This window comes from Tinamus guttatus, unplaced genomic scaffold (genome assembly GCF_059628265.1).
Source record: "Tinamus guttatus ecotype Peru unplaced genomic scaffold, ASM5962826v1 Tinamus_guttatus_pri_ptg000198l, whole genome shotgun sequence".
In the NCBI taxonomy this organism is placed as follows: domain Eukaryota; kingdom Metazoa; phylum Chordata; class Aves; order Tinamiformes; family Tinamidae; genus Tinamus; species Tinamus guttatus.
Window position 1 is genome coordinate 583,130 of NW_028288732.1, and position 27,450 is coordinate 610,579.

At 46.7% G+C, this 27,450-nt stretch overlaps 1 protein-coding gene across 1 annotated transcript; it reads right to left on the reverse strand.

Annotated features, from left to right (window-relative positions):
* Positions 1–39: 39 nt before the first annotated feature.
* On the reverse strand, positions 40–11,103 carry RFC4 (replication factor C subunit 4). The gene is made up of 10 exons (XM_088523858.1): positions 10,978–11,103; positions 10,606–10,684; positions 6,204–6,283; positions 5,314–5,433; positions 4,774–4,917; positions 4,373–4,493; positions 3,253–3,378; positions 1,516–1,596; positions 802–918; positions 40–254 (listed from the first exon to the last, which is right to left on the reverse strand). Exons 1-10 carry the CDS (start codon positions 11,100–11,102, stop codon positions 159–161), a joined length of 1,089 nt encoding a protein of 362 aa, XP_088379984.1. The 5' UTR covers position 11,103; the 3' UTR covers positions 40–158.
* Positions 11,104–27,450: the final 16,347 nt, after the last annotated feature.

Consider the following 27,450-nt stretch of genomic DNA (forward strand, 5'->3'; position numbering starts at 1 on the left):
CAAAGGGGGTACAAAGAAGACAACTCATTTCAACATGAGTTTTTCAACTGCTGAGCAGTCTCTTTACTACAAAACCAGTACAAAAATGCACAGCTTGCTGCGCTCCAACCCACGGTGCCCCAGAGGCCAGCGCTGCTGGGCCCTGCGCAGCCGCAGCACTAGCTGCCCTGGCTGAGCTGCTGCATCACCAGGGCACAGAGGCTCATGAGCTGCAGGTACTCGTCAGCTCCATCAGCAAGGCACTTGTCCACGTCCTGCCAGGGGAGAAACAAGTTACAGCCTGTGAGCGCACAAGGACAAACTGTTTATTCCCTGGCACCTCTCCCAGCAGCCATCGCATCCTGTACTGCCCACGGCAGCGGGGAAAGCATCCCTGCTCCGGGCTCCCGAGGTGACGGCTCGTGGAGGGAAGGGAGGCGGCAGCAGCGCCGCAGCCGCCGGCCACGAGCACTTAATGTGGCACCCACCCTCATCCTTTGCTTAATTTCCTCTCCAACGTTACATAAAAAAGAAACCCCGCCAGCCTCTTGCTTGGGCAACATTAGGACAAGCTGATCTGGCCAGTAATTCATTTATCTTAACCAGGATTTCAATTCCTCCTCAGAATTTCTCAGCCCAGAAGTTTCTCTCCCCAGGAACAAAACAAAAGAATAAAAAACACCTTCTACTATAAAATACAGAATTCAGAAGACAAAAAAAAAATAGTTGGAAATACTTTTGGGGAGAGAGAGTGGGGCAAACAGAGATTGACCAATTACGATTAATGAAGATTATTTCTAAGAACCCAAGATACAGTCTTACCGCAAGTTTCTCAGCTATAGCGGATTTCTGCTTGTCGGAGAAATCCTCGCTCTCAACAACAACATCATGAAGCTGGTTTACAAGCTGAGCAACAGCATAACCTTCATTTATCAGGTTCTGCGTCAGGGAGAGAAGAAAATGGAAATAAGGCAGCAAGAGCTAAACAGCAGCAGAGACAAAACCTGAAATGCTTTAACGGAAGTTTTATAGGAAGAAGATCCTTACCTGTCTCATGCTTTATACAAGTACTGTTAAGCTCAAAATCTGTTAACTGCACATCAAGTACTATTATTTAAGCAAAATTCCACCATAAGGCACCTGTTCTAGAACCTGGAGAGCAGTTCCAAACTGCTGCAGTAGATTACTCAGGGTCTGATGAGGCCCTAGGGATACAGGAACTCCATCTTATCATCTCTTCCTGTCAACACTTCTACACACCGAGGTAAGGAAACCTGGAAGCGCGAGGCAGCGACGCCTGTACAAATCCTAGCACAACAGCTCTGAGAGCGGCTGTAAGTTTCTGGGAGAATAAATGCAGATTTAAAACTGAGGGTCCAGCCAAACCACCCTACAAGGCTCAGGCAGGTGGAAAGCCAGGCACCCGCAGTGCCCTTCTGTGCACGGGCAGGACCTGAGGCCAAACGTTCTTCACCTGCAACCCAGTAACAACTCAGATGTGGAAAGACACCCAGACCAGAGAGTTAAGAACTCTACCTTTGCCATTCTTTCCAGTTTTTCGAATGAAAAACTCTTACAAGCCAGTATCACTCCATCAATAGTTTCTTTGGGGATAACCTGTAAAGAGAAGTTTATTTTTCAACTTCGTAAGACTAAAATTATAAAGACATGACTAAAGCTGATGCTTACAGTAAAAGCTTCAAACCTTTTTTTTTTTTCTTTTTAAATAGAAGAGGCCATTTTAGCATTTTATTCCCCTATACACCCAGCCCCTCTCAAGTAAGCATGTAAGACAAAGTTACTCAATTTAAGACTGAGAGCTAGGCTTGGATTTTTTTTTCTATGATGGTAATTTTGAAAGAAAAACTACATGATGATAATGAATTGTCAAAGCTACATTCACAAATCAAAACATGCAATTACTTATTCAGGACACCGACTAAACCTACTTCAACAGTTTGACCAGCCCACGCTTTCTGCACCGCTCTGCAGCTGAACAAAGGGCAGCTCAGTGTCTCTCCAGTTAAGCACCAGGGACCTACAGGAACAAGCTCAAAGGCAGCAAAGCTCCTCAGTAACTCGGCAGGCAAAGCGAGCGGATGCCACTACTGGGCTCCAAGCAGGGAAGTACAACCCACATTTCACCCTCTGCTCATTGCCACTCCTGCCAGGTGAGTGTCTGGACAGTTCATCCTCTGGTTATAAAGTTTTTTTAAATTAGTCTTTTGTACAAGGTTACTCCAGGGTCACAATAGGAATATAGAGCCAACATTGGGAATTTTTGAATGGAGATGTAAAGTCACGTTCCCTTGCTTTAGTCAACATTATTCAGCAAGGCACCAAAAGGAATTTGGAATTTTATGCCTTCTCTTTCCTATCATTACATCAGTCTCTCTGCCAGGTTTCTTAGAAATTACCACTTAGGGTTACTTTTAAATAAAATCCAGCTCTTTTAATACACCTAGAAACACAAAACTGAATACAGCTCACTGAGAAATCCTTTAAAAAACTCTTCTCCAGCAGCTGCACAGCAGCATTTGCCTTTTTTTTTCCCTCTCCCCTCAAAGTGGCAAACCCCCAAACAGGCCCAATCAGCCATGATAGTAGCACCTTCAAGGCAAAGATTAAAGCCCATTTACTTCTGACTCCTCAACTCCCAGTCTCAGATTTCTTGTTTTAAGGGATGTTTTGTTGCTATAGAAACACCTTCCCAGAAGTTATTAGATCTATTTTCTCTATTTTTCGCTGCTCCTGTCAGTACTACTTAATGTCAGCCTAGAAAAACCCGTGCTGCTCTGCTGAAACACAAAAGCTGCACAGATTTTTAAAGGGCCAGTGTTACTGGGAGCATCACACTGGAAAATGAGCCAATAAAGTCAGTCTCCTGCAGTGCTTTGAAATGCCAAACAAAAGTTTTGTGATGCTCTAATATACAGTCACAAGGACAACCTTCCTGTCTATTATCCAACAAAAGGCAATACATCTTGCGTCCACAAGCAGAATATTTTAAACTCTCATTAAACTATAAGACTATTTTACAGTTTTCCTTCAGTTATGCAGTAAGTTGCTAGACATTTGCTACTCAGCAAGTGCACAGAATCTGGCAGTCAGTAAAACTACAGAGGGAGGGGAGCAGTTGTGTATTGGTGCCATACTCACAACACTAAGAGGAATAAAATCATTTTTTATCAGACTTTGGGTAATAAACACCCTTGGTCAGGTTGTCAAAGGTTTTCAGGTTAATTACAGGAGGAACTGTAAAGCATAACTTACCCCAGCAATTTCAGTGACTATCTTCTCTGTGATCTCTTTCCCGCCCATTAGGCGAGTTGCACTTTGAAGAAAAGTAATTGCTTTTCTTAAGTCTCCTTCTGACACTTTAACAAGGTAAGATACTGCCTGAGGAACAACATGGAAAAAACAACAACTTATCCTTCCACTGTTAATTAAAAGCCAGTACACTTTTTCAGTAAATTGATTTTAATATATCAAGTAATGCCTGAAGCAGATTGATCACAGACAGCTTCAACACACAAGCTGACAAAGCAAGCTCTCTATTAATATTACTACAGGTCTAATGCAGATGGCAGCTCTTAGGAACAGTGTTTCACATTACAAATACATCCCCAAACACTTCTCAAGTTACTTGTCTCAAAGCTGAAGTGAGGGTTAGAACAGCAGCCCACAGCTGTGGTGTGATCCACTGTTTATCCTATATTGCAGACACTTGTGTTATCTATGCAGCTTTTAACTGATTCTGTGAAGTAAGAGGCAGCAGGTTTAAGTTGCTCTTTGAAACGGGAGGCAACCGATACATGAGATGCATAATTATATTCTGTGGACTAAGTTATCCTTAACTCCTCTCATCTGTCAACACCTCTTTGTACTCGCTGAAGTGCAATTCTGACTATTCTGTTGCATTTAAATGATGCAAAAGAACAAAAGCATCTCGTGGAGTATTTACTTTACCTTTGCTCATGTTTGCCATCTCCAAAACCTCATGAAAAATACAAAGTTTGAGCGGTGTGAAACGTAATGCAGGAAATACAATGTACTGAATATATTCTTAATTATGTAATATTTGCACTGTAAGCAGTGCAAATGTGTGCTGAAAACATCAGAATGAAGGATGGTTTAATGTGAGCATACTCAGGACAGAACTAAAAGCCTTGTGTTTTTATGCCAATTTGCTCTGGTTGACATTTCTCTGGTTTTAGGAAGTCTATGAAAATTCTACCCCATTTGTGGACGAGAATAACATCTAAATTAGTTTATATACTATATTGAGCACAGCTGAGCAGCCTGGAAAAGTGCTACTAATCAACCTCCTTTCACTGCAATGCAGTTATGCACTGGATTAAGCAATAAAACTATATAGCAACTACGAAGTTACCTCACCACTGATTTTCACATGTTCTTTCTCAGCAACATCCATGACTCTCTGCTGCTGGATTTTGTCTGACAGAGGTTTGAAGCGGAATTTGGAACATCGAGATGTTAAAGGTTCAATTATTCTGAGGGGGAAAAAAAGAAGTGTCTTGGCAAATGACTTCATGAGTCAAAACCAAACAGATGAAGTTATCAGGACTGAAGACAGCAACAATAACTTTAAAATTGCAATACTACAAAGAACAGAAGTTGATCGTAAACATAGTCTTCAATCTTATAATACACAGCTTCAGCTCTATTAAGTGAGAGCTATGAAAAGCAGGCATCAGTCTCACAGGAGAAAAAAAGAAAAATACTGAATAGGAAGTGCAACAAGCCCAGGAAAGCCAAAAATTCCACACAAACCTGCTGATGTAGTTACATATAAGGCAGAAACGTGTTGTTTTAGATTCTTTTTCCATTGTGCGTCTTAGGGCTGCCTGGGCTGCTGAAGTCATAGAGTCTGCTTCATCCAGAATCACAATTTTAAAAGGAGGACAAACTTTACCACTGGAGAGAAAAGAAAAAAAAAATCATATATATATGATTTCACATATAAAAAAATGACACTTGAACACTGCTAAAATTCTCTAATACTCTTATTCCTGCTTTATGTTACTTCATTTAATAGCTAATACAGTGTTGTATTTTACAGCCTTCTTGATTCCCAGAAATTTAAGCAGCACTGCAGCAGGCTACTGTCAGTACACAAATTTGGAACATTTGCTGCCAAATGGTCCTATCAAAGTTTTTTTCCTGTTATGTTCTACAATCCATTCCTCTACCAGAACATTGTTAATCTTTTATTAGGATTATAAAATTAATTTAGATAAAAACAACCACATGCAAGGTCCTAGGAAAGAAAGTCCATTGAGCAGGGTCAGCTTTGACCCCATGCTTACTTACTCTGCCCGGGTTCCAGATGCAGTTAGCTGGGCAAAAGCCTTCACTTTTTCCCGAATCACTTGTATTCCACGCTCATCAGAAGCATTCAGCTCGAGGACTCTTTGCCGGAATAATTCAGGCCTGCAAATTGTTCATTACAACATATTAGCTGTTAATTTTTATAATGATATATTCTAAAGTAAAACAACAATTGGCCTGGACTTCCTGTATAGTAGGTATTTTTGCTAAATAATATTCTTTATTATCAATCAGTTATGTTGGAAATCATTAAATGTTAGATATGAATTTCCATTAGCTATTTTTAGAGTTGCCTTCCAGGCCACAGGAGACAGTGAAGCCTAAAAATTACCCTGTATACCAAGGGTACCCCAGGTACATTCCCAAAAGTACCAAGAGTTTATAGGAACTATAACACCTTCTTCAACTCCCATTTTTACTTTCACACACAACTAAATGCTACATAGTGGGAAGGGTAAGACCCACCCTTCTCATGAAGTGCTTGGAGATAAGTGTATATCAAGAATTCACTGAAGATACTATTAGAATGAGAATTCCTTTGTACAGTTCAGTAAGGCAAATGCAATCCATTTCTTTTCTTACTCTTTCCTGTTACAAGCATAGAGCCCAAAGCACGTAGGGTTACACGGCTGCTAGTCTCAAGCAAGTGTTATAAATCTACACTGGTAACAGACTCGTGACTGGACAACATGGAAAGAAATGTCACGTAACAAGCGAACAAGAAAATGAACCTCTTCCTAAAAAAAAGCTTTCAACAGATGTGAGTTTCCAGACACCATGTAAAAACAAGTGAGAAGCAGCCACACCAGGCCACATGAGTGGCAGACCTTTGATGCAGATACTTATAGCAAGGCTACTGGATTCCAGCTCACCCAAAGAGCTCTCTAGCTGCTGCTAAAATCGTGGAAGTCTTTCCAGTTCCAGGTGGGCCATAAAACAACAGATTCGGGAGCTGAAAGAGCAAAGCAGAGTTTTAAAACAAGCAAAAAATCTTCAACAAAATCCACTGGAAAACCAACACCCGATAGGACAGAAATTATCCACTCCTGATGTATAATACTAAGCCCTTTACTATTAGGTCACTGCACACAGTGCTCTAAAGGACACCAATTGCTGTTCATAAGATTGCATGAACAAGTTGACATTTGGTGGCACAATCACACCTTCTATCACAACCGATTATGCAATTCATATTTTATTTGGATATGTTGCCTCCAGGCCAAGTTTAGCAGAAACTTACTACAGCACACAAGCGTCCTGCTACAGACAAGACTGCAGTATCACCCAAATGCATCCAAGGATGCCCTTCTAACGGTCTGCACACTTCTAGCAGTGCAGCTATGATAAAATTTGGCATAGGCTATGCCAATTTAGCTATCCTAGATTTTCCCAGCTCCTCAGCCTGCTTTTGCAGGCCGTGCTGAAAGGTCTGGACTGCTCTAACTCCACTGCAGCAGCACGAGGTAGCTGTGAACACCTGCACTGCATGTGCAGCGAGTGCACTGCAGGCAGAGCCCAGCAGGAGCCATGCAGGTGCTTACAACAACGGCCCGGGATACACGGGTGCTAGTAAGTAATTTTCTACATTCATCCAAGGATTTCTTCCGAAGGAGGAAATCTGTGGCATTTCTCAAAAGAGATTAGGTTTATTGATCTTCCAAATATTTTCATTAATTACCTTGGCATGAAAATAGGAGTGCTTTGGAGAAATAATGCTGACACAGGAAGATCAAAGTAGCACCGCAAAGACTACAGTAATAATTACATGATGACATTTAGCAGCACAAAATATAAAAACTCAGTTTGAGACTGTAATTGAATATCTGCTAGGTGCCTGGAATTCATCACCTGGAAGTAAAAGAAAAGCTGGAGCAGCATGAGCCTGTGTAACACAGTGGCCCTGAGTTGGCTGGACAAAAATTAATAATAACATGGTGCTATAATAAGACTTTACTTGGAAAGCTATCCTCATTCAAGAAATATAAATCCAATCTGAAAAATGTGATTAAGGGGAACGAGAGATTGTCTTAAGAGAAGTGGCCAAAAGAGTTTCATTTTGTTAGCTTAGCAAAAGAAAAGCTGAGGTAACAACTGCTCATAGAAACATCAGAGGGCAGCAGCAGGGTGAAAGAATGATGTTGCCACAAAACCAAGCTGCTATAAATTAGCTATGGGTAAGTTTTGTATGAAAACAAGAGGTTTTCTACTTATCATGGAAATAATAATTTTCTTTACAGCTAACTCAAGTAATCCCTCTTAAAAATTGATCAGTCTGAACTTTAAAACACCCGTCGTTGACAGTAGGGGACGGGAGCTGATGACCCTCCCAAATCCCTTCCAATTCTACATTCTTAGAACAAGAATCCAATTGTCTCCTCCAGCCAGCAGCAAAAAGACTAGGCCCAGCCTGACTTGATTTTCAGCCCTTTATAAAGGTTCTATTTAAAAAAAAAAAGTTTACTAAAGTTAGAGAATTATATGCTGAATATAGCAAGCAATGCAGACAGAATGGGAGCAGCAAAAGCAAAACACCCAAAGAGCATATAAAGAAAGCAAGAGAATATGCCTTCTAATCAGAAAGTGAACTATAAACATGCCTGTAGAGTAACAAGCTTCCTCTAACAAGCAGACACAGAGAATAGATTGGCTGTGTATCCACTATAAAGGCATGGGTGGTTCAGAGTGAATCTCTGTGAACACACCCATTCGAGTTTTGTATGTTCTTTCTGTTTCTGCTCGTTTCCTTGGTTATTATCAAAGCATTCACAACTAGTACACATTTTTTCCCAAGTTTAGTTAGATATCACATAGCCTCTCTTCAGAGAGACAATTCTCCCAGTTCTCTCGGAATGTTCCAGGGAAAGGAAATGCCTACTGCCTGACAGCCAAAAATTCAGCAACAACCATGTTAAGATAGTGCAATGCAAGGGTAGACATTCTGGGGACTTGTGTGTTCACAAGATTGATAATTTCACTTTTATATGATAATCCACACACTGTTATTCTCCAAACGATCAAGTAGAAAGTTCTAGTACGAATCTATGTTTCCTAATTCCATTAAACCCATACTTAATAAGTGGTGGCTTGACACCCCAACACTCATGTCTCTGCTTCTCATCTGTATTTACACTGCTTTTTCATAAAGCACGGCTTAATCCTTTATGTAACTCAGTGGCAGTATTTTTAAACAGACTGTAACCTGATCCAGTTATCCATTTTTCCAAGCTTGCCAGGGCAAGCAAGGTAACTGTAGACGTGTTACCCTGATTATAGGAAATTCATAGCGCAAACTCCAAGCCCTTTTCTAAAAGTTTTGAGACAAGTAAGTATGTAAATTGGAATGTTAACCCTACACTTAAACTTCTCTTCAGTCATTAAGATGTCATCAAGTAACTGAAAACTAAAGAATACCCTGTCAGCTTCTTTGTAAAAAGCAGGAATGGCAACTGCAACAAAACCGACAGTCCCAACAGGCAGAAAACAACTTCACCAACTCACAACCATTTGGACTCCACCCTCCCCAATCTGTAATAAAAGAGATGCTCCCTGTTTAAGGTTGAGATGTATCTGTGATTAGGGATTGCTGAATAGACAGGACTCCCAGAACTGAAGTCCACAGTTACGGGCAAATCACCAGAGCACCGGCTCTCCGCTTTGAATACTAAAGTTCAGATAAGTTACATTAATTTATAATGTTATCACAGCAGCTTCTGTAGTGGCTTGAGTATATTATGTTACTGCAGCTGTGAGGAAGGGGGCCTGCAAAATCTTGCATGATCTATTGGATGATCACACTATGCTACGGGTCACAACTGAACAACAACTTGATGAAATTAACAGGAATATGACACGAGAGACTCAGCAGATCTCCAAATTCAGCAAGAACCTCTAAAATGAGCATCAGCCACCTCAGACTTTACTTTGAATTTTTGCCCTTTAATAAAAATAAGTCAGAAATGCCTAAGCCTACAGAAATGCCTAGATTTTATAAATGCCAAATGTTTTAAATGACTTGAATGAGATTTGTTCTCAAACAACATCCTGTCCTGCTGAGTTTGGGTACCTAAGATAAAATAAAAACTATAAACAAAAAGTATAGTTTGGCTTTTCAACTAAGAGGCAAAAATAAAAACAAACAAACAAACAAACAAAAAAAAAACACACCACAAATGACTAGGTTAATAATCCCAGAAAAGTGGCTGATTCAGAAGCTATAAAGTTTTAAATAGCTGTGGCTTAAAATAGAAATTTCCAAACCATCACCTAAGCAATGTTACAAACTGATATTCCACCTCTTCTCCAACTAGTTGCTAATGATTCTTTACTAATTAAATCAACTACACAGAAAGAGTATAGCACTGTTGCTGAAAAGAATCATAGAAGTCCCTCCAGGTTATGTTTTACCAGCTTCGCTTTGGTTCCCTAAACTCAAACAAATCAACTACTTGAACTTCGGAAATTTCTGTTTAAAATAATATTCCGAGATAGAAATAGACTCATGCTAGTCAAAAATCAGGAATTTTCTGCAAATTGTCTTAAGATAAAACTTTCAAACACCTAAAACTACCAGATCGTATTGAGCATCAGAACACACTACCAGTGAAACACTGGCAAAAACATTTCTGGATCCTAATTGCTTATTATAGTTGTCAGTGAAGGGATCTCAGTCATGAATATCATCTCCAAAACAGCCTTACCAACCACTTCAGCTGGCATTAGCAGACCACGAAAACAGAAAGATCTTTTGGAGCACAAGAATGATGCGTCTGGTGAGAAGTAGTGATCACTACACAAGTAATAGATCTGAGAGTTATTACCTCCAACTTCCCTCATTATCAAACAATGTATGGACTTTAATGCTTAGCAATTTCACAGCAGCACTGGCAGATCACTGAATCCCTTTGGATATGATTGGACATTCAGGCTAGATTACCTTTATAAAAGGGCAAGATTCCCTTCTCCCCTTAAATGTTAAAAGCTCTAGATGAATAATAATGCCTATATAACAAAAACCTTTCCAGATTTAAGAAGTTTCCAACCACACTTTTTTTAGGCAGATTCCCAGCTGCATCACTGATGCAAAGCTGATAACTAGAGCTAGAAATATCAGAATCATTACACTCCTCGCACTATGCTACTAGAAAGCTGTTTATTTTCATAAAGTACTACTGAAAAAGTGATGATTCCGAACTCAGACCATTGATAACTCACAACCCCGCCTGCAGGTTCTTCTTAAACATTCTGTAAGAGGGCAGCTGTCATCACTGCACTCACATCAGCACCTTCCAAGGACTTCTTGAGCACAGCAACAACCTCATCCTGGAAAGCAACTTCATCCACGGATTTGGGGCGACTAAACAAGAAGACATTAAACACAAGCTGTTATTTACAAATGTTTCGGTAAAAATCAGAATTGAGAAAAACAACACTTCCCTTTCAGGCGACAGGGGTCCCTGAACATTTACAATAAACCAATTCTGTGTACGGGAGCAAACACGCAATGGAGGGAATGTGTCTTAAGGTTTGTTTTTGTTTTTTTGTTTTTTGTTTTTTCCCCCAGGAGAAGGTTTATTTACTCCCCCCGCAAACACCCGCCCCCCGAACCCCGCTCGTCTCCGCCGCCGCCCGCCCCCGGGCAGCCCTTACTATTTCTCGACCCAGGGCACGGGTCGAGGCCGCCGGCCCTCGCCGCCGCTGCTCGCCGCGCCCCGCTCCCTGGCGGCGGGCGGCCTGGTGCTCAGGGCGGCCGGGCCCTTCAGGAAAGCCTGCATGGCGGCGGCGGCCGTTAACCGTTAACCTTTGGCGCTACGTCACTCCTCGCCCCGCCGCTTTCCCGCCACGCGGCGTTCGCGCCCCCAATCCAGCCGCCCGCTCCCGCCACCGCGCGCAGCGAGGGGGCGGAGCTGTTTCCGCCATTCGCGCCAATCACAGAGGGGCGGGCGGTGAAGCCCCGCCCATCTCCCCGGCCCCGCCCTGTGACGTAACGCCATCTAGGCCGGCGAAGCCAGGCGCCTGCCAGCAGCAGTGCGCAGGCGCCGGCCGGAGGGGGCGTGGCTGCTCGCGCGTGCTGCGTGTGACGTCACACGCGTCACGCCCCGCCCCCCCCGCGCGCAGCGCGCGTGGGCACCGTGGCCGGGGCGCCGTGAGGGGCGGCAGGGGCGGCCGGCGGGGGCAGAGCGCGGAGGATGCGGGATACGGCGCCGCGGCGCCGTTTAAGGACACAGATGGGTCCCAGGGGGGTTGCCAGCCGCCCCGCGGGTGCCCCTCCGTGCTCTGGTGGCTGCGTCCCCTCCCTGTGCGCGCAGGGAGCGAGCAGGGCCCTTCTGGAGGCAGCAGCTGCCTCCTGTGCAGCTCCAGATCTACCCCGTTACCCCGGGGCTCCCCGGGCTCCTCAGAGCAGGGTCTGGGCAACGAAAAGGGGATGGGGAGAGGGTCTCCATGGCAACAGGCTGGAAAAGGAGGATGTGGAAAGGAACGGAGGCTGGAAATGCCTCCTCCTGCTAGTGGTGGATGCCAGTAGTTCTTGGCTGGGCGGTTCTGAAGAAGATTCTTTTTTTCTTCTCATCTGATGCTCTGTTCCTGAATCATGAAATCCAGATGACAGCAGGGCTAGCAAGAAATGCCCCTCCATATAATTACTGAAGTTGCCCAGTTCTAGATAAAAATCGAATGCTGATTTTCCCACTATGACTATATTTGGCCTTATGCCGTCTTGGCAACTTTGAACAGCTTCTCTTCTGAAACCGAAACTTAACTGTATTTTTGAAACTGTGTTGTCTCCTCTGGTCTCTCTGCCTGATAGAGCCATCTCAGATGTTCATGGCATTTCAGTGTTTTATCAACAACATCTGAGCCTCAGGTTCAGCTCATCAGAGAGGCTTGCTTTTCATTGCATTAGCATAGCTTTCATAACAGAACTTTCTGCTTTGTTACATGAACAAAAGAAAAAAAAATACAGAAACCCAAACTGCTCCCTCCCTCTGTCTCCCCGCTCCAGGCTGAGAGTGAAATTTACTGTTGCTGCTCTCTGCGTTCAGCGATCATCATAGTCCGACATACGAACTTGATGTCCTCTTACTTGTCTGTCCCCAGGGTTTCCCACAGCAAAGACTGTTTTCAGCAGCTCTGTCAGTGCCCCTGAATTTGGGGTCCTTTGAAATTGCCACTGTCTAATGCACCAAAAGGCCAACTTAGCTTTAAAATGCCAAGCATTCGGCGTTTGCTGGATTTGTTCCTCAAAGTACTCTGGTGTAATTGACAGTGTCCACTCAAAGGCAAAGTAGTTATTAGAAAGTAGTTATTAGAAAAAAAAAACTTTATTCCTTTTGAGACATGACAAACATGTTTTGGCTAAACTTTCAAACAATACAGAAGTAAAAATATTTGAAATATGGATTGAGAGTCCTTTACTGCACGACTGCAGAAAGGCAAATAGCGCTCGGGGTTCCTTCTTTGTAGGTGTGCATCAAAGATCTGCCTCATTTACCAGCTTCTGCTAATGGAGATGTGCCGTGAACCTGCAGTCCTGCCATGACCAGTTAGAAGTGGTGACAATTACAGCAATTTCTTGACCCGATTGTGCCAACAGCCCTACAGTTCTTCCCAGGCAGTTCAGAGCTGCCGCCTTTGCCATGGGGATCAGACAGTCCATGGACAGAAGTTAATGGAGGAAAAGGAATGATATCAGAGTAACTGGGATATTAAAGAAGGTGGATGACATCAAAGGAAATTGGGAGAAGGATTCTAAACTTTTCTCAGCTTCTCCATCAGCCTCCCTTTATTTGCCTAAATGGCATCCTCAGGTGCACTCCAAATGTCGGAAGGACAGTGATCATGTTCTGGAAGAGGATTTTCTCGAAAACTAACAAATGGGTGATCCTATAAAAGCTATGAAGGCTTGGAAAGTGGAGATAACACAATGAAGGGGGTAGGTTAGTGTTAATGGCTGGATCCTATTTTGGTCTTTTATAGACTTTCAGTTGCCTGAATGGTTGTTAGTCATATAGGAAAGGGGTATATATATTTACATATGATGAAAAATGAGAGATTACATTAATATAAGTACAATTTTTCACATGACCGTGTCCCCTTAAACATTGGCAATAGCTGCTAGAATACAAGAATACATTGAGAAAGTTTCAGAAATATTTCCCCCAAGCAGCTCAGCTGATCTATGGGTCAAAGTCATTTTGATGTCTTTGCGCTCAGGCCACAGGAATTGGCAAGCCCTTCTTGTCTGCGGTGTGCAAGTTGCTGTTTATTAAAATTGCACACGAGGCTTCGGCCTCAGCTGTTTGCTTCAAGCTGTAATAAGTGGCTGTTAATTTGTCAGGCTGTCACTCCGTGGAGAAACCCGATTCTGTTGCCAATCGCCTGTCATTGCAGGAGTGGAGTCGCGGTGTTTGCACAGCCCTGGCCCTGCTTTCGGCTGAGCCCCCGGCTCATGCCTCAAGGGTAGGTCATGGTCCTCTGTATCTGAGCCTTATGGATCGGAGAGGGCTTTGCAGAGAGGAAATGTGCACCTGGTAGCAGCGAGAGCACTGGCGCTCGCAGGAATACCCATCCCTGGAAATCGTTGCCATGGCAGTGACAGACTAAGCTGCTTCTGCATCTCGGAGCCTTTCCTTAGCGACAGGCACGTGGCCTTCGCTGCTCGTGGCTCCAAAGGCTCCCGAGGGCCCCGGCCCCTGTTCTCCCTCCCTCAGCGGGAGGGCAGGGCTGTGGATCCCCAGGGCTCCTCCGACGGGTCGGGCTTGGTTCCGTCCCCTGGCGCTTGGGTTTGTGAATCCATCATAGCTCAAAAACGGGCAGCCCCATTTACAGCCAGATACCACTGAAGCTTCACAGCGTAATGAAATCACTCTGTGGTCAGTGAATCTAGTGAAGTATGTGTCCCTCCCACCAAAAGAACCCAGATTTCCCCTTTTTGTTGCTAATAACTCGCATCAAGTGACAACACCCCCAACTCGCCATCGAATCTCGTTCCTCCCTGCCGGCGGCAGCGGGGCAGGGGGCAGTCCGTGCTCTGCGGTCCGTACGTGTCACCACCAGCCCCAGCAAACAGCGGTGCAGCCCCCTGCGTCCTTTCCTCTTTTGGGCTTTGTTTGCCTTGCCAATTTTGAGGGAACCTACGAGGTCAGAAGTTCCCGAAGGGGTGGCAGACAACCAGAAAGCGGGCTAACACAGCAAGAACAAATAATAAGAGAAAAAGGATCTTAAAATAGCAAGTGTGCAAGCTTCTGCAGTTAGGATGCTGAATGTTAGAATAAGAGCATATGGTCTTAAAATAACTGAGAATGATTTTAGCTAGAAATTAGAGGTTCCTGGCAATCGCTGATATTTTTGAACAGCCTTGCTGTAGGAGTAGTGGGAGCAAACCAGCTACACAGCTCTTCAGTGGAGTTTAACTCATTTATGAATGGGATTTTATAGTGTGCCTGCCTACAGAGAAGAATGTCTGTTAGATGTCTGGAGACACGGTGGCTTTTGTCGAGTGCTGTCCCTGCGTGCACTCTGCAACCCTGCGAGAGGAAAATGAGAGGCCTCGGGTCCTTCGGATCCCCGCAGAGGTTACGTCAGGGTGGCAGTCTCTTTCCTGGCAATGGCATCTTCTCCACTTGAGGAAATCCTCTCTGTGTTAGTCAAGGTCATTATGGATGTTAGTCAAGGTCATTATGGTTTGAACTCTGTTCCCCAAATGTGCCCTGCTAGGGAGAGGATCTCAGAGCAAACAGCTTTGATATGGATGTGCTGGCAGATGGGCGGCTGTCTTAGTCATCCTCGTCATTCTCACTTGTTCTCAAAGACTTGCTGTTAAACTAAGTCAACAAAAATATGCAAGAAGCTTCTCGGTGCATTTCATCAGTCATCCAAAATGAGGACAATGACACAGATTCTCAACTACCTTGTAGGTCAGCCAGCTACTTACAAGGTTTCCCTATCACAGAGGTACACAAAACCTTTAATAACACTGGGGCTTCCTAACTGACTGTGCTCTGATGTGCTGTATCTGATGTGCCTACAGGACATCTGACAGCTCAAGCCATGATCATACATGGTTTGAAAAGATGGAGCCAAGAAAAACCTTGTGTAGGGGTGGGGAAATCTGGAATTACAGCTGAATCCTTTCTGTTGGACTGGGTCAAACCTTGGGGGCAGCTGCACCGTATTTTACTTTATGCCCTGATTTTTAGGTCCATAATAAATTTGCCCTCAGCTTCCTGAAACACCCCGTGTATTTTCAGCAGGCTTAAGAGGGGGGAGATGCGAAGGCCACGGGAGCCTCCGCTGCGCCCTGCCCTTCTGCACCCGCGTTCCCTCGCAGAGGGCAGCCGGGCGCCGCGGCCAGGCCGAGCGCAGACCTTCCCGCTGCCGCGTGCCCAGCTCCTGCCCCGCGAGTCCCGGCCGGTGCTCGGAGGCCTCCGCTCCCTCGGGACCCAGGCTGCCTCCCCGGTGCTGCCCGATCCTGGCTGCCTCCCCGGTGCTGCCCGGTCCCTGCTGCCTCCCCGGTGCTGCCCGCGCCGCCGGCCCCCGGCACAGCCGGCTCTGCGGCCACCGCGGCGGGAGGGAGAGCCCTGCCCGGCACCCCGGGCTCCTCCGTGCACAGGCTCCTGCGGGCACAGGCGCATCAGGATCCCGGGGGGCCCCAAACGTGCACGAGAGAAGCGGGGGCGAGGAATCCCCCAGCCACAGCACCCCTAAATACCCCCCGGTTTGCAGCAGCCTTCCCCTTCAAACAAAGGTTTCCCGGAGGGTCCCTGGGGGCTCCCCCAGGGACATCCCGGGGGCAGCTGAGCCCCGCGGACGGGGAGGGCTGCGGCAGGTTGCCCCGAGCCCCGGGCGCGCAGCGGGGCGGCCGCTCCGTGCAGCCTCCCTGCCAGCTCCACTCCTCCCCGTGCCATTCCTACCTCCAGGATTTTTTCCTGACTCACAGCATCACCATCCGAAAGTCTCCCTGGAGGAAGGTATCTGCCTGCCCGTTTGTCTCTTTATCCCTTGCCTCATCCGCGGGAGAGGAGAGAGAAAAAAAAAAAGCCATAAGCGACCAACTCGCCCGCTTCTCTCTCCTTCTCTATTCCCCCTGCCCTCTCCCCGCCCCAGCCTCTTCCCATTGTTAAAAGGCAGGGAAACAAGCGGCTTTCCCAGGTCTGCTCCTGGGCAGGAGCGGCTGGCAGAGGTGAGCGCGGGCGGGAGATGTGAGGCCGCGCGTGGGAGTGGTCCCGGCTTTGTGTGCGCCAGGCGCCGGCCGCGCAGCCTCCCACCCGGGCACATCTCTTTTTTTGGATGCTGTGCGGTTCCCTGTGTGAAATGCTTTTCTGGTTAAAAGAAGAAGAGATGTCACATCAGGAGCTCACCCAGCGACTGACGACAGTGATCACCCATGTGGGTAAGGCATCTTTATTTTTCTTCTCGTGGCGTTTGTGTGGATTTTGGTGTCCTTTTCTTCCCGGAGGTGATGCTCTGTACAGGCAGGGAGCCTTTGTGTGACACTGTCACACCTGGAGGTGAAATGGGAGCCATCAGCAGCTTGCAAAACCAGTGGCTTTGGGAAATCAGACAGCCCTTTACTGATTACTCGGTTTGTTTTTCCACATGCAATTTGGTGTTTGAAAAGCAGAAGCAGTAAGAGCAGAATGTCCTTCCTGAGAGCTGCTCCATGTAAAATCCCCAAGCACCTTCGTGCAGGGAAGTCGTACAGGAAAGGGGCCGGGGGAAGGATGCTGCAGAGCAGTGCTAACATGCTCTGCACTTGCTTGTGATGCTGGATTGTGAACTGTTCTGGTCCTGTGTACGGTTCTCAAAGCCTCTTTTCTTCTGCTGTTGGTGTTTCAGGGGTTCTGGAAAGTGCTAGGGCAGGATCCCCAAAGCTCTTCTGCATTTGGTGCTGGTTTTACTGTTTGCCTTCCTTCAGGCAAACAATAGTGAGCGCAGGCGAGGCCCTGCACTGCACATGGGCGTTCTCCTGAGCCCGAACCGGCTCCTCGCTTGCTGGCAGCGGTGACCAAGTAACTTGAAGCTAACAAGACAGGAGGAGATGCTGGCAATTAAAACGTCAACTAATCAAAGCTTTTGGGATCCTTCTTTTTTGCATACAGTTGAGTTAAAGCAGATTGTGGCTGTGTTGCCACATGGAAAGAGAATATTTTCAATTGTGTGGGAGCAAATTTTATAGCTGTCAGTGTTTGTAGTGGATTGTGTGTTATGAATGCTGAAGGTGTTGCACAGGGCCCTGAAATGCCTGTGACACTGATTCTATATAACGTGTGTACGGAACAGCGTGACCAAAACGTGGCTTTTGGCAAACATACAGTCAAGAATTTAGACCAAAAGTCCTCCTGGATTTGATGTTAGCTGCAGAAGTTGCAGTAAGTTTAGGGAAGCAAATACAATATGTGCATTTGTTTAATGAAATAGCACATAAGCAAGTGTAAACTGAATAAAATACTTAAGACTGGGTCCCATCCCTCCAAGCTCTTCCTCAGGCGTCCCCTTTGGCTAAGCTCGGCACTAAGTCCCTGCAGCCCTAATGAGAACCCTCCTTGATACCAAGAAGGAGTTGCCAGAGATAATGCAGCAGCATATTGTAATTTAGCAAAGTAAGAAATAGCTCTGGCCCATTTAAAGGTGGTAATGAACCTGTGCACTGCTCCTTGACAAATGGGGAGGTTTCTGGCCACGTGGCTGGGCCAAGAGAGTTTAGTTTCATTGGTTTCCTGCAGGTCAGTGAGCAGAATCAAGCTCACAGATCCCCATTTCTCTGCTATACACTGAGACTGGAGCCTTGGTCTCCGGTTTCAGAGGAGGAGAGGACGATCCCACCATTTTCCCAATCATTCAGGAGCTAGAAATGAGGCCCTACCTGTGGAATCTGCCTGCCATTTAGTAGATAGCACTTATTTTTATCAAATCACGTAGCTAGAAAATACAGCTGCACAAAAATGGAAGCAAATCACCACCAAAAAAAATCTTATTGACTGAAGGAAAAGCATTTCTTCCCTCTGACAATGCACCATTTTTATGAATCACCCCTTGCAACATAAGTTGTCCTAGCTGAATCAGCAGTAGCTCATTCAAATAATGATTCCTGGGCGGCTGCTGGGGGTTCTTGAAAGTTCAGTGGGAATCTTTAAACCTCAGGCAAGAAAAGGGCTCTCATCCTGAGCACGATGAGCGACTGCCGTGTCGGGAAGGAGCCTTGCAGGGTTTGCTATTCCAACAGCGCCTGTCACCTCGTGTTAGCACCTGGCTGATGGCATTTTTCCTCTCTAGCAAGTAGCCGCTTCTGAGTGGGGAGCACAACTCAGCTCAGGCAAGAGCAAAGGGAGGAAACCGATTCCAAAATTTTGGATTAAAAAAAAAAAAAACCCTATGGGAACATTACAAAACAAAACAAAAAAGCTGTTTTATATTTGCCATAAAACCTTTATGGGATCATTGTTGTAGGAATGAAGCATGTGCCACGCCAGTTTGTTTAGTGTGTCAATAAGAGTGTCATAAACACAGCTAGCTGCCTGCAGCTCAACTTATCCGTCCCAGGCAGAAGCTTCGGCCCTCATTAGCTGACTCATGGTGTGTTAAACAGCCCGTGTGCTCATAAAAACCCCTCTTACCCCCAACATGGAGCTACCTGCATCCCCCAGGGTGAAGTCGAAGCGTTAAACTCACCTACGTACCCAGCAGTGCGGCCGGAGCTTGGCGCTTTTCCTGGGGCGCCCGCTCTGTAGCCCATCTCCAGGGTGCCAAGCACAGGGAACCAAACCAGGTCCCTTGGAGAGCCCGGAGTCTTCCCGGGCTGCCTGGGATTCCCCTGGATTGCCCTCGTGTGTGCGAGGTGACGGGGCCGCCGCGGGTGTCTCCAGCAGGAGCGACCTGTGGATGCCCAGGAGTAGCACGGAATGCCACCCAACCTCCTTCCCAAAACTGCGTTGCGCTTCTTTTTTTTTAATTTAACCTGCTGCAGCTGAGCTTGGTGGCCGGGAGGTGCCGGGGCAGCGCTGGCCGCGTTTGAGCGGCCGCGTCCTGCGGGTACGTGGGCGAGCAGCGGTTCCGCGGCGCAGGGGGAGCGTCTCTGCGGGTGCCGTGCCCGGGGCTGGCAGCAGGAGCCTCTGTGCTCGGCAGCAGGAGGGCTCCTGCCCCCGCCAGGCTCCCCCGAGGAAGCTTTGGAGCACCCAGCGCCCACCCGGCCTTGCAGGTGCTTCCCAGGCGCTCTGCTGCGTGTGGGCCGCGCTCCGGGCGCGCTTACGCAGAAGCACCTCCACCCAGAGCCCCGTTTTCCATGGATTTTTATCCTTAAAATGATTTTATAGTGACATGGAGCTGCCAGGAGAGGCATCAGCCGTCTCAAAAGGCCACAGCAGAGCTTGGCCTCTCTGCATTGGTAGTGAAGAGCCCACAGGTGCATTCCAGGTGTGGTGTCTTAGAGACTCCCCTTAATTCCCAGTTGTGTTAAATGTGAGCGCTCCTCATATTTACTAATGACAGCTGGATCCAGAGGAGCTCTCAGGGAAGCGCTGATGTGAAATTGCAGAAAGCAGTATGTTACACAAATGATAGATGCAATTAAAAGAGTATACATTCACATGGCACCTTCCAGGTGGCTTTACATGTTATCTTTGGCCCAATTTCCCATTTTATGAATCGAAGCATCTTTACAGAGGTCAAAGGCCAACTCGGGGCAGAACTGAGTTTAGGACTGACTTCTCAGGCCTTACACAATCACATCATACTCCTGTGCATTAATGACAGTAGGCAAATTCCCACCACCCTTAGCTTAGCCACCACCTTTGGAAAGCTCTGTAAAACACCAATATTCATGCAGAGAAGCTGTGCTACAATTTGGGACAGGAAGTGAAGGATGATGCTGCATCCACTTGACTGTGCGAGAGGAATTTAGGTCAGCAGAATGGAATAACCCAGGCTGGCACTTGTCCGAGTGCAGGGCTTAGCATCACAAGTCCCAGAACGTGTTTTATACTGCAAAGCCACAAACGAGCTAACGTGTCCCAGCTGGACAGACCATCGCAGTGGTGCTGATCCGTGTCTGTGTGCAGCAAGGATGCTCACGAGAGATTCCTCACTGAATTCGCTTCCTTAGTACCATAGCAGCTAAACCCTCTGTTACTTTTATGCAAAGATTCACATCAAGGCAATGGAAATTCCCCTGCCCGGTGACAGAAAATTCTTCCCTTTGTCTTAGAGCATTCATGCATTTCAGGAGATCTTTTCGAACCGCTGATTCTGTAGCTGTCCTACTTTTAATTTGCTGCTGAACAGCTAGGGGTGACTGCTATTTTCCACAGCCCGCAGCACATGATGTTTCTTTACCTGGAAGTAAGATAGAGGCTTGGGATGTGCATCTGCCCTGCCATCTCCAGTGAGTCAGGACAATACAAATCTGAAGAAACAGGTATGTTAAACTTGCTTGGCACTTCATGCAAACTCTGCAGTAAAGTGCTATTATGGAGCTGCTTTCCACGTTAGCCCATTTTCCTTAAAAAAATGGTCTGCTGTGATCGCATTGCCTGCATCTTCTCTCTGTATGCTCTATAAGGTTTTTAACTATTGGCCAGTCTTGACCATATTTGAGGAAACGATCAAGCTCATTAAATATGAAGTTCATGCAAGATATGAAAATAGTGATGGCATAGAAGAAAAAGAAGCAATTAGCAATGAAAAGGCTAATAAACTGCCTGTGTTAGACCCCAGAGAATCCACATGGGGGGAAGCAGGAAGGGGGAAGGAGCAACAATTTATCTTGATTAGTTTTGATGTTTGTCTGCTTCTTTAATTCCCGGCTCGTGGCTATTATAGTAGTGTTCAGCCATTCTGCAGGGCCCATTCTGTGCAGCTCTTTCCCTGGAAACTGTAATAGTGGAACTATTTCAAAGGGCGTTGCTAATGCTGCAAGGTTTGTGTCTATGACAAGTGGAAATCAAACTTTCTGAGAAGGTCATGAAAATTTGCAGATGACTGTAGCATAAGCCAAAACATGGCGTGAATAGCACGGGGTGCCTGTTTAAAGGACTACTTTCCAATGTGGTATGTTGATACATATTGAGAAATAAAGATCCTGTGGAACTGTTAAGGGTTAGGGACCCAGAACAGGGGTTTGGTTAGCTGTCTCCAGCCAAAGTATTTCTGTGATGATTTGACCTGCTATTTTTGGAGAAAAAGGTGACTAAAGAGCTTCCCAGAATCAGCGAAAATAACAGTTCATATTAAGACCAGTCTTACCTTGGAGCAGAACTCAGAAGTGTTTTCCTTTCTGCTTTTGAGCTTTCACTTTCACTAAAGACTTTTTCACATGGACTCCAAAGGCCTTTAAATTCAAATGAGTTAGAATTATCCTGGAATATCTAGGATTATCAACACTATTTGTACTGCAGTAGCACGCAGGAAGCAGAGGTTGGATCAGAGCCATGCAGAGCAGAAAGGCTGCTTACAGCCCTAGTTTTTTGATTTATTGATATCCTTTCCAAAACTGCCGTTGTTAAATCTTGAGCTCTCAATCTCAAGCCGTGAGAGACGAGCGTGCTGGGGAGAAAAGGGAACAGGAGGAGAAACCATCCACCATCTGCTTCCTGCAGCATTTTCACACTTTCTTCTCATGCATTTTGTGATAGCAACTGTTGGAGGCAGGACACGAGGCTGCGTGGAGCTGAGTTGTGATCCAATGTGCCAATCTGTAGGTCACTGTCTGGCTGGTGCCACAGCCTCCAAGCTGCTGCTGCTAAATCTGATGCTGCAGCAATTTCCCCGTTCTTTGTTTTCCAGCCTATGTCAGCAGTGGCTTGTAGGTGTTCAGAAGTGAATGCCCGGAGTAGTGCTTGAAGTTACTGAAGAAAAGCCAAGTGGCAGAATCTGGGTTTTGCCGTTGATGCTGGTGACAGCCCCGGTCCCTTCCACGGCGTGTGCTAGAGCCTGGCTCCTTGGCATCCTCAGATCGCCCAGCTGGGCTCAGTAGAAATCTGTGGTCCCGGCTATTGGAAATCCACCCGTTTCAAAGACAGTTTGGTTGGCCCAGTGGAATGAAGCTCTTACAAGAGGTCTTGGTTCTGACTCCAGACCTAGAAAGTCTAGTCCTGAGGGGCCTTGCAGAATCCCTACCTGCAGAATCCAGGTGCCCAGAGCCACTCAGCTCCTATAAGAAGATTTTAATGGAAGACCCTTTTTCTGGATGCAGGGCTCTAGCCTTCACTTTTGCCAATTCCTTCTGTTGCGAGGAAAGGTCTGCACGGCCACCGTTGGAGTGAGCTCTTCGGGTGGCTTCCCTCAACCCACCTCAGGCTTTTCAAACCGTATTAGCTCTCTCCGGTAGTTTTGACCAGCAGAAAATAGGAACTGCCAACTTTCAGGGAAAGCCTCTGCAGACACTGGTGTTTGTTGTTGTTGTTCTTGTCTTTGAGCAGAAAATGTGGCTCTCATCTTAAACACAGCAGAGCAACCCTGGAGCTGCCTGGAAGGAGGCAGGGGAGGCTCTCCAGGCAAAGCAAGGAAAGGAGGTTCTCACTTGCAAGGTGAGTGAAAGCTGCTGCCTCTCACAGAACCAGCACTTGCCAACAGAACGGTAGCTCCGACCGCCTGCCTGGTCCCGAGAACAAAAGCAAATAGGGCCCAAAAGAGGTAGGGAGGAGCCCCAGGCTGTTCCCCTCTGCAGCAGAGGGATGCTCGGGTTGCCTCAGTGGGTATTAGACTGAGCAGCCATCAGTCAGCTCCCGAGAGCTTGTCAGGCAGGAGGGCCTTCTCCTGCCTCTTGCCTCATCTTTTATTTAACCTCTTCTCCTGCCTCCCATATGCTGCCTGAATCCAAGGGATCCCTTGGGAGGACATCCTGCTCTGGGGTTCAGCTCCTTGGAAGCTACTCAGCAGCACCAGACATCTTGATCGCTGGAGAATAAGCTGAAGAGCTCAACTGATGCTTCTTCCTTCCATTTTTCTGCCCCGTGTCCGAAGCCTCTCTCGGCCCGTGCCGTGCCTCAGCATCCAAACAGGCATGAGCCCCTTGGATGAAGCTCACAGGGCTGCCAAGGTGGTTTGACAGCAGCCTGGTACCCAGCAGTAGCCTTTTGTGGATATATTGATGTCCATTGCTGGGCTTATGTTGAAGAGCACGAGGGAAGGAAGCCGCAGATGTGGAGGCAACGCGGCTGTGTGGTGGCCGGCTGGCCGGGCCCCTCGCACGCCGCGTCGCTCGGCGCCGTCAACTCCGGCTTTCCCCAGGTGGTCGGAGACTGGGAGGAATCCAAGTGCCCTACTAAGCTGCTTGCTCCTGCTGGCATGAAGTAATGCTGGAGAATGATGTGAGAGGAGCAAAATGGTGTGTGGTTTGTTAGTCATCCGGCTTTCATGATTCACAGTGCCCGCTGCCGCACACTGCTAAAATTAAAACCAGGAAAGCAAAGGAGATGGAGTGAGGAAAGAGTCAGTTTTCGCATGCATAGATGGAAAATTAGGTGGTGTTTAAAGGGGCCTTAGAGTGATCTCTAAGTCTCAGCAGGAAGGGAGGTGCTGCCCTATCTGACAGCAGAAACACCGTAAAGGAAGATGTGTGGGTGCAGTGAGGGAAGGCACCGCTCCAGCACAGCAGGCTCTGCTCTGGCACGTGCTGCCGGGGACACTCGGGGTGAGATCACGGCACCTTCAACCAGCTCTCACATGAGCACAGCAGATAACATCAGTGAGTCAAAGACGCAACTGCCTCCGAGGAAGGACTGAGCTCATACACGGGCAGAGAGCCACGTCCAGCACATGAACTCAGGTCTGAATAAAACTAAAGGAACAGCATTTATTCCAGGCTGTAAATAAATTGGGTTTGCACCCAATCACTGCTTGTCCTCAGCAGAGCAGCAGAAGGCTGACACCTTTTCAGTAAAGGGAGCCAAATAATTCAGGGTTAATGAGTGGGGCTCTTTTCTGCTTTCTATTGCAATATTCCTTGCTGAGCAACTGAGAGAACCAAGGGCTGAACTGTAGCAGATAACCCCAAACCACAGGGCTTTGTTTATAAGCTGCTTTCTGCCTCAATCCTTTCCTACAACTGAATCAGCTTGACAGTACAGAACAGTATCACAGCTAACACAGCCAAAGAAAAGACAGGTTGCCTGGATTCAAAATCCATGCTGTCAAGAAATGGTTATTTAGTTCATCAGGACAAGCACAGTGTAGCTCAAGAGCAGATTTGCAGCTGCTATGCGTGGCATTTGGAGTGATTTTGAAAATGTATCGCTCCAAAATAACTGTCCTCATGAAATCTGATTCCTGAATCCTCTGGACAACCAGGAACTAAGCCATGGCAGCCATGGCATTAATTCTGCAGTCCCTTAATAGAGAGACTCATTTCAGCATCACCCCAACTGCCTGGAAGGAACGGCCCCAGCGTTGAGCCCTGGCCAAGGACCGTGGGCTGCCTCCTGCAGTGCCCTCCTGCTTCGGGAGCAGGAGGAACTCGGGAAGCTGCTCCGGCGCTCCCTGGCCTTGGCGGAGCTTCCCTGGCTACACGGATGCCCCGAGATCGAGTCCTCGGGAGACTCCGTTACGTGAATGCAAAGCTGACTGCATGGAAGCTTAAAGAGATGCAAGGTTCCTTTGGGAAAATTTGTAGTTCGCTTTGCAGTATTAGGTCACTGACCCTGGATTTTTCAAGCAGGGGATAATGGTTATATTGCTGCAGAAACCAGACTCCCACAATATGCAGCCAGGAGGTGACTGTGAATGATTTCTCATCAGCGGGGAGGCTCGGATGCAGAAGGATGCACAGATCTCTTCCCTCCCCTGTCAGAAGGGAACTGCTGTCACTCAGCAGCCCACAGGGCCCAGTCTTGGTCTTAGGCAACTGCAAGCACCACTGTTTTGTGTGCAGCTTGCCCAGCTATAGCCCCTCCTGCAAACAGCTTTGAGAAGCAGCACAGTGCAAGCACTGCTTTGGGGTATGACTTAAGGCCTAGTGCCAAAATTCCCCTGGGTTCTTTTGGGGCCCTTGGGTCAGTTATTTTAAGAGCTCACTTGTCTTAGCTGTCCTGAGTCAGGGGCCCCACGTCAGAGCGTTGGCCACAATCTTTATGATTCCGGTTACCTGCATCTGTAAAGGACATCCCACGAGCCTTTATACAGCATCAAAGATCATCCTGGATCCGCCTGCAGCTCCGATTTCCTGTTTATGCACCCACCCCGTCCAAGATGCGGGCACATCTCTAGTACTACAGCACGGCTTCCATCGTGCCAATCCATACATGAACCCCATGTGTTACATACGTGTGTGAGGAAGGCTCATCTGCCACCCGTGCGGTGCAGGCTGTTGCCCAGGGCAACAAGATATGAGGGACTGCAAACCATTTAGCTCCTGCTCCGTGCATGGCTGCGAGCGGAGCCATTTCCAGGTTCCCTGAGGCTGTGAATTCTCTGCAGCTGGCCCTGGATACAAAAGCAGTTATCTGCTTCCAAGCTATAAATACAATCCAAAGAACGCCGATCTGCAGCATTTTGGGTCTGCCTGGCAGCAGCTGCTGACGGGATCTGACTCTTCCTGTTCCGTAGGTGCCTGAGCTCCACACCCGGAGGAGCTGCTCCGAGCCAATTCTAAGAACCACTCCGAGATACCTGCAATACCCGAAACGTGCAGCTGTAACCAAAATCTAAAATCAGGGACTGCATCTTTCAGTATTTTAGAAGAGTGACTTTATTACCTTTAAGTTACCAATCATGTTTAATTATGTGCATGTAGCATATTTGTGCATCCAAAATTACTGCAGTAACTATGGTTTAGTTAGGCCTGTCTGAAGACAGGAAACACTGACAGTCAGACAGGTACTGGGGGAAGTAGAGCAGACACATGCAGCTGTGCCAACAAGGATAAGCAGACATGAGATTATGTGGATGCGTGAAGCTTGGATGTGTTCCCTATTGATTGTATATGTTACAAACCTAACCCTTCAAATGTATTTCTTACCTGGTATGACTCTCTATTATTTTCCTTATTCTATTTTTACCGTTGCTAGAATTACCCTAAGATTTTACCTCTTGTTTTCAGTCACTAATCCTTCACATCACAAAGGAGGACTGTAAATATTCCCCCTCTTTGAGCCTGCTACTCACTGTTACCCATTTCAGTTTGAGCCAGAGGTCTCTGAAGCCAAGGCTTAATTTCTGAAGTGATCAATATGAGCGTTTGCTGCCTAAAAGGCAGCAAAGCTGGTACAGGTAGAAGCCATCCAGTTGATCTTGTAGTACTCAGAACAGGTTATTTCAAATGGAAGTAGCTGTGTAACCCTGAGCTCTTATCAGGTGCATAGCTAATCAGAAAGCTCCCAGCATTTGCAAGCTCGTAATTACTGCAGGAAGGTTTCTGGAAAAATCTGGTTCGGCCTTATTATGGCAATTAGCTTATACAGCACTAGCACAAAAATAAAACTCAGTTTGGTTTAAAGAGATTCAAAGCTACTCTGTTTTGTGCATCTCATTCACTCTGCTCTCACTGTCTCTTTGCCCCTTCCACCTTGGATCAGTGGAGGATTCGCAATCGACTTTGAAGTCACAACTGAGTTTGAGGTAAAGCTTTTGGTCTTTGCTTTTGCAGCTCAAATAACCTCCCTCCTGGTTTGTTTTCAGGCAGTACTTCTTCTGGATCGGGGTGAATTACACTCAGGCTCTGGAGCAGAGTCTTGTGCACTAGTGGCTTCGTGACCAGGACAGACAATATCCCTAGGGAGCAGAGAAGTGTGTCAGGATCAGCTCTGCAGCTGGAACTGCTGCTCCACTCAATTGCAGATATGGGCAAGGGGGATACATGCTGAGAGGAAGACACAGTGTCCTATCTATTTTACCCAAAGAGTATGAAAGCATGCATGGTTTCCTAATAATAGAAATTAATATTAGGCATATACTTTTTATCAGGCAAAAGAACATATCCCCAGAATGTGTTGTTTCAGGCTGTGTTCAGATTCTTGGAGCGTGTGCGCTTGTGCAGGAGGCACCCTTGGAGAAGACAGCAGCCAGGAATGGTTGCAGGAGCAGCGCAAGTGCTCTTAAACTTCTCTCTTTAAGCTTGTCATCTGGTTTAGGGTAGGCAGATGTTTATCACTTAGCTACACATGGGTAGTTCTTGGTCTCTCAAGAAAGGGAGAA